This window comes from Merops nubicus, unplaced genomic scaffold (genome assembly GCF_000691845.1).
Source record: "Merops nubicus isolate BGI_N331 unplaced genomic scaffold, ASM69184v1 scaffold38954, whole genome shotgun sequence".
NCBI lineage: Eukaryota > Metazoa > Chordata > Aves > Coraciiformes > Meropidae > Merops > Merops nubicus.
Window position 1 is genome coordinate 1 of NW_008604238.1, and position 7,387 is coordinate 7,387.

The 7,387-nt window shown below is 41.2% G+C and overlaps 1 protein-coding gene across 2 annotated transcripts in view; it reads left to right on the plus strand.

The window, feature by feature from the left end:
* The first annotated feature begins 1,343 nt into the window (after positions 1-1,343).
* TBP (TATA box binding protein) overlaps positions 1,344-7,387 on the plus strand; it is an 8,020-nt gene continuing 1,976 nt past the window's right edge. The window contains exons 1-5 of one of the 2 annotated variants that reach the window (XM_008938944.1): positions 1,344-1,586; positions 2,216-2,547; positions 3,917-4,004; positions 5,968-6,059; positions 7,219-7,380. In XM_008938944.1, coding sequence (XP_008937192.1) covers positions 1,533-1,586; positions 2,216-2,547; positions 3,917-4,004; positions 5,968-6,059; positions 7,219-7,380 — 728 coding nt within the window. In that variant the 5' untranslated portion in view covers positions 1,344-1,532. The remainder of the gene's footprint in view (positions 1,587-2,215; positions 2,548-3,916; positions 4,005-5,967; positions 6,060-7,218; positions 7,381-7,387) is intronic. The other variant, XM_008938946.1, reaches the window with a different exon arrangement.

Below are 7,387 nucleotides of genomic sequence, written 5' to 3' on the forward strand. Positions count from 1 at the left end.
CGGCTGCGTGTTGCGGGGCCGGTCTTGCGGGGGGCATGGAGGGCGCGGGGAAGCAGTTGGGGTGGCCGTCTGCCGAAACTGGCTCTTTCCGAGCGCTGCGGTGTGTTAGGACCCGAAAGGGGTCTCGGGAGTTGGGTCGGGGCCTTCCCCGGAGTGTCTTTTGCCTCTGGACTTTGTTCCTTCGGCAGAAACGTTCCCCAGCATTTGTAATGGAGATGCGAGCACTCCACGGTTAGATGGTCATAAGATGGACCTCTGCGTATGTGGTGTCATAACTGCGGGTTCTAGAATGCCTGGGACCTAGAGTTCCTGCTAAACAGATGGGCTGTTCCGGAGTTAACTTCGTGTTTTTTTCTAGGATAACGTTTGGGCTTCTAATTTATCTCTCCATGTTGTAAAACCTGGATGCTCTGTTTGGTACCTTTGATGAGGGTAAAGGTGATGGTATCTTATGTTAGCAGGGGAAAAAAGCATGTCTTTTCAGCCGCAGTATGAATATTAATGTAATTCTGAGCTCTCATGCCTTAAAGAAAAAAAGGCTGTATAGACTTTCTTCAGATTTTGAGGCAGTCTACCCCTGACCTAAAAATGTCCTTAAATATTTCTGGGCAATAGGCACCTAGTTAAGAAAACTACAAATTAGTGGAAAAATACTTGATATTGAGGTGTAGCATTTAAAATCTCCACTTGTGTTGTTTATTTCCATAACACAGCAACAGAGCTATTGTTTAAAAAAAAATCATGCGTACATTTCACTTCTGTGCCTGAAATTGGCTTTCACATATTTCTTTTTTTTTTTCCCCTTGTAAAGAGCATGTTGTTGTTTGAAATCAGTTAGTGTTTTATTTTATGGAAGTGGATGGAAGAGGATTTACTAGTTCTGAATTGACCATTGATGCTTTTCCCATAGAATAAAAAATTTTTTCTGGAAGCACAAGCCTTAAAATTGCCAGGAAGAGATCCACAAGCAGTGTGTTAGTAAACCTGTCGGTTAGCAGTGAGGGGAATTAAATGCTTTAAAAATCAGTGCCTTTCCAGCCAAAACACAGGTCTGAGTAGAATGAGCTTTAGCAGCTTGAGCTGTTAGTGCAGGAGGGTTCATTAGACAGAGGCCTGCTCCTGTGAGCTGGGTTACCTTCCAGGGACTTCAGCAGAAACACACTGCGAGGTTTCTGTAGAGGGTGCCCAAAAAAAGGTTATTTTTATGGATTGTGTGTGTGCGCCAATGACTATTCTGACATGTATCTCTATGTGGGTGTCTCTTGCCTAACTCGGCAGCCAATAGGTTTGCCTTTGGGTTTGTGTTTCGATACTATTCTCAGGGTACTACTTCTTCTCTTTTCAGGCATTGATTAGTATTTTAGACGCGTAACCCATTTCTCTGGAGCTGAAGTTTTGCTAACGCTTTCAGCTTGGCTTCAAAAGCAACTTTGCTGGAATGTTTTAAAGGGTTAAAACCCTCTAGGGTTTTAATTTAATTCAAATTAATTGAAGAAAACTCTTCTGGCCTCACTAAAGAAATCACTGGAATCATGGATCAAAACAACAGCTTGCCACCCTATGCTCAAGGCTTAGCCTCCCCACAGGTAAAACCAAATTATTTAACATGTAACTGTGATCTGAATTTGTGAACTGCTTTTCTGTTTGCATGTAACTGCAGGCTTTCTGTTGGCAGATATGAAAAATTCCGCTAGGTGTTGAATAGTGCTAGTATAAAGAAGAACTTAAAACCCATCAACTTGTATGTCAAGAGGTATAAGAAGCATGCAGATATAAAGGATTCCTTTAAGTTGAAACATGACTGACAAGTTAAAAATCTTAATTTGAGAGTTTGCCCTTTAAGATACCCAGCGGACTGTCGCTGTGCTGTGAATGCATTTGGTACAATGGGCACGGTCTCTGTTCAAACAGTTGCAAGTTAAATTGTGGGTCAAGGTTGGGATGTGCTTGCAAGGTACTGTGTGAAGTGTCAGCACCACTGGCTGGAGGTGAGCAATGGTAGAACTGATGGATCCCTGCAGGCAATATTTTCTTGTATAGAAGAACCCCATTTCCAAGGGCTTTCTGGTTTTAGAGAGTTACTTTTATATGACTCAGATTTGACACGATCAACTTACACTGATTTATTCTTAGATGACTCATGAAAATTTTTTCATCTAAGCCCAAAATGGAGTCAACAAGATCTGTGGTTCCTGTTTCATGCTTTCTTCTACAGGGTGCAATGACTCCAGGAATTCCAATTTTTAGCCCGATGATGCCGTACGGCACAGGACTGACCCCGCAGCCTGTCCAGAGCACCAACAGTCTGTCCATTCTCGAGGAGCAGCAGCGGCAGCAGCAGCAGCAAGCAGCAGCGCAGCAGTCCACGTCCCAGCAGGCGACGCAGGGAACATCTGGGCAAACTCCCCAGCTCTTCCACTCACAGACTCTTACCACAGCCCCTTTGCCGGGGACCACCCCTCTGTACCCCTCTCCCATGACGCCGATGACTCCAATAACTCCCGCAACGCCGGCGTCCGAGAGCTCCGGGATAGTGCCGCAGCTGCAGTGAGTGTCCCCCCCGTTAGTGCAGCGTGTCCCTTTGCAGGCAGTCCTTGAAACACTTGGGATCAAAGCCACATCAGGAATGGGGTGCTGCATTTTGGTGGCTATGGAGGTCCCGAGAATTTACGGGTCTCCTCCAGCAATATGAGTAACTTTTGGTTTTATTTTTAACTTAGCTTTGTTACTCAGCCACTTAGTAATATAAACAGTTTCTTAGTGACTTGCCAAGCATACATCTTCTAAGCATACCAATGGAGGCTAGTATATAGGTCTTCCTTTGGCACCGTTATAATTTTTAACTCTGTGTGTGTTAGGAGTCTGTCATGTTTTAGCTATAAAGTATTATGGGCTGATAATCTGGTACTTAGAAATATGTATACCTGAAAACATGTTCTCATTGGTAATTTACTGGATATGTGTGGCATGTTTACAGAGGGGCAAATAGCTCCACTTCACTGTGCACAGAACTTTGTGAGTGGAATTAATTAAAGCAGAATACAGGAACTACCCCACCTGAAAAGGAATTAGAAGGGTAGAGGGGAAGAAAATGGTTGCTAGTATAGGAGCTAGAGCTGAGTTGCACTTAGTACTTTTATGTTCCTTTTTCTAGTTCATGGTTACAGCTGAGTTTGTAATAAGGGGAAAAAAAATAGAACTGGTTCTAGGTTTATGTGTGTAATTATTTTCACTGAACTTTAGTTTTAAAGAGACTTCTACGGCAATTTAGGGAAGGCCCAAAGAGAAGTGGTTGATTATGTGAATTTTGCACTGAAAGAGTACTTCCTCTTAGCTCTACTTTTCCCCCACTGAGGATCTTTAGATTTCAGAGTTTTCCCAGAAAACAAGTTTCCAAGGAAATTTTGCATCTAGGGACTTCTTTTAAACTTTCTAGAGACTTGCTGTCTTACTGCCTGACAATGGGTTTAACTCCCAAGTCATTCTGAGTTATTTCTGCACCACTTCTTCCTCCTCCAAGGGCACACCAAGGAAGATTTCAGGTGGTGCTATTACTACGTCATTTTCTCCTGTTTCCAGCAGCTTCCTCAGTGGTGGTGGGGGCTCTCAGCATCAATAATTTTTCCTGCCAAACTGAAACAGAGGTTTTTCTCATGAGACACTTTTCATAAATACCTAGCAGATCAGGAGGAATTGGCAAGCATGCCTTAGGAGCTACTGCCCTGCAAAAGGAGGTTCCTGAGCCAAAACACTGCTCAGTGCTCCTGAGAGCAGGAAAGATGTCACTCAAACCCACTTGGAGAAACAGATTTTAAAAAATAATTTAAAGTAAAATTACTCAAGCTTGGTTAAAAATGAAGAAGACAGATTAATTTTTTTATTGTCTTTTTCATGTATTTCTCTGAACTGCCTTCAGGAATATTGTGTCTACGGTGAACCTTGGTTGCAAACTTGACCTAAAAACTATTGCGCTTCGTGCCCGAAATGCTGAATATAATCCCAAGGTAAGAGAAATGTATCGGGAATTCATCCTAGTCAACAGGTGTAGCTACTTTAGGCACAGTTTTGTACTGTAGTTAAAAAAGAAATCTTTAATAAACTTAGAACAGTCTGTCAAATCAGTGAAAAGGAGTTTTATACTGATGTGGCTGTATATTTACACCAGGCTGTAATTTGGTAGGTTGAGAAAGGTTTTTCCTAAATATGCTCTAACAACCAACAGTGTAAGTTTTTTTTGTTGTAGAGCTGGCTTCTGCTACTGTTGATATGGGCATGCTTGTTCCTAGTGCTCTGAAAGTTCCTATTTCATATTACTGTGAAATGTCTGATGATTTCTGATGAGGAAAAAGGGAGGAATAATTCAACTGCTGGGCTCCTGCCAGAGCCGTGGTTGTTCTGTATACACTGTGGCTTCCTCCACCTGGCTGCTCCTCTGGAATTCTTGTGGTTGCAGTGCAGTCACTCACTTTTTACAGCCTTGCTTCCCATCTGAGCTCTGTTCCTTCTTGTCCCCCAGTACTCTTGCCATCTCCTTGCTCACAATGGCTGGGTTTGGTGCAACAGCAAAATGAAATTATTTTTTATGTGTCAAGTTCTAAGTTGCCTGCTGTTTCTAAATAGCCGTCTGTTAAACCATGGAATTTTTTTAGCTTGGGAAACTTTGAACAATAGCAGAGGACTTGGAGCGTTGGCTGAAGAAAGTTACGTCGCTTCATTTTTCTTTTGGGTGGCTCCCCTTGGAAAGATCATCTTTTCATCTTTGCAGCCACAGCGGTTGGACACTATTTCTAATGGAAGTTAGATGTTGAATTGACTTGTCTGGGAAAGATTTCAGTTTTCCTATGGGTTTTTTTTGTTTGTTTGTTTGTTTGTTTTTGGTTTTTTGTTGTTGTTGTTGTGTTAGTATTTGGGATTTTGCTACAGCTTACCTGAATGGTGCTGTCAAACGTTAAAGCACACTTGCAGGCATAAGTGATAAATAACTGTTACTTTAAGTTTTTATCAGTGATGCTGTTACATAATTGCATGTGCATGGAGCAAAGAGCTGAGCATGCTATGGGAACTCCTCAGGTAGGGGTAGGTGGCTGTGTAAATCTTGTAGGTTAGAATAATCAATACAAAATGCTGTTTTCCAAAGCAGAGGGAAAGAAGGGTTACATAACACACCTCTGACTTTTAGTCAGTACGTTTATCTATCAAAGAAAGATGTTGCTTGGCTCTATTATTTAAGCTGTATTTTGAGAAATATGCTGTTGGGTAACCCACGCTACCGCCTTGGCTGTGTCAGTAGAACAGTTTATGAGTCTGAGTGGTGAGCTGGTCCAAGTTAAATATAACAGGCAAACAGGGGTTTGTGTGTGTGTGTGTATGCCCACATCAGTTTCCAGTATCTCTTGCTTCAGAGAGTTTAAGAATATTTGTAAATGCAGGCAGAGATGTTGCAGTACTTGGAATAAAAAGTTAGAGCTAACTGGGCTGCTGTGTTCTACTGTGGTGGTTGAGGTGACTTCTGTTTACACAGAACTTTGATCTCCAGCTGTTGTTTGCTGGCATTCCGACACTCTCCAATTTTTTAAGACAGAAACAAAACAGATCATCAAATTTCCATCCTGCTTATTACAGATCAAATTTCAAGGCATGTGGAAGAATTTTAAAAGACGTTTTTAAGATTGTCTCTATTGCTGTGTTGCAAATGTTAGCATAATTTACGTTGCATATACAGTAGTGAGAGATCAGTTTTGTAACATAGGAATCTATTGGTAAATATTCTGTCTGATTCTACCTCTCAGTGTTTGAAACTACTTAAAATTTAAGCATTGAAAGGGCTGATTGAGTGATCCATAAATATGTGGGAACTTCCTATTTCTCTGCAATACAGTGTAGCTTGCTACTTAGATCACGCAGCTTTGGCTTTGAGGTCACGATTTCAGCAATGTGTCACTAATAGTCTCCACGCTCACATTTCAGCGTTTTGCTGCTGTTATTATGAGAATAAGAGAACCACGGACTACTGCACTTATATTCAGCTCTGGAAAGATGGTGTGCACAGGAGCAAAAAGGTACGTTTAGGCATTGCAAGCAAACTAATTCAGGCTTTCTTTTCTCTTGTACCGTGATGCTTTAGAAGTACTATTATTTGTATACAGTACTTTAATATATACAACAAAGTTGTACAGCTACAAATAAGCTTGCTTCACAGTTATTTCAAATAGACTAACATACATTTCTACACAACATGCACTTTCATGATGGAAAGAACTTCCCTACAAAAAGGGAAAGGGTAGTTCTGTTTCTGGAGCTCTTTCATACAGTCTGATAAACTGGTTTTTAGAAGTTTTCACTTTTTTGGCTTTGCAGTTACCTTTTTTTTTTCCTCTAATAATTTGAACATTTCAAAGACTATGCACTGGAACAGCTTGAACTGCAGAGGCAGAATGATTTTGTATTTGAATAGTTTCATTCATCACAGGCTAAGAGCTCCATGTCTCTGGTTCCTGTAGTCTCATTTGTTCTTAACATCATCACTGAAGCATAAGAACTGAAAACTAAACATAAGCCTAACTCCAGTGGGCAGGAGAGAAATTCTGCTGTGAGGAAGTTTGTTAGGAATCCAGAAGGAATAAGGTGATGAGCAGAGATGAATGAATGGAGCTGTACAGGAGATGCCTTTTCTGCCTGGTGACACTGAAAGTTCAGGTCCTACTACAGGTTAAGAGCAACCAGATCCTCAGCTGTTTACAAAACTGAAACAGTTTTGCAACAGTGTGTAAGGCCATGAAGTTGTGTTAAACCCGGGTTTGAATGCCTGGGCTGAATCAAGCAGAGGATTTTGGCAGTTTATCGATTTTTATAGAAATAGTCCTTTTCTAGCAGAAGTAGTTCAAAGCTGTTCTGCACTGAAAACAGTTTTCAAATCCCATTAGAGGGAGTCAGGTCACTCTTTTAAGAGTGTGGAAATGTGGATTTATAATGTACTGTTTTCTGCCTCATGAGCAGTGAGTACAGCATTAATAGTGATCAGGATCCTCGTACTAAAATTAGTATGCAAATCAGTGCTAGTTGTTAATTTTGGATGTAAAAAATTTTGCAGGTGACTTTTCCCCTCTTTCTCAACACAGAACTTTTTTCCCCAGGTCCGTAACTGTGGTTTAATGTTATTTGCTTTGAGTAATATACTTAACTGGGGAACTAATATGGATAACCCTTTTCTCACTTCAGTGAGGAGCAATCCAGACTGGCAGCAAGGAAGTATGCAAGAGTTGTCCAGAAGCTGGGTTTTCCTGCAAAATTTTTGGATTTTAAAATTCAGAACATGGTGGGAAGCTGTGATGTGAAATTTCCCATCAGATTAGAAGGATTGGTACTCACACACCAGCAGTTCAGCAGG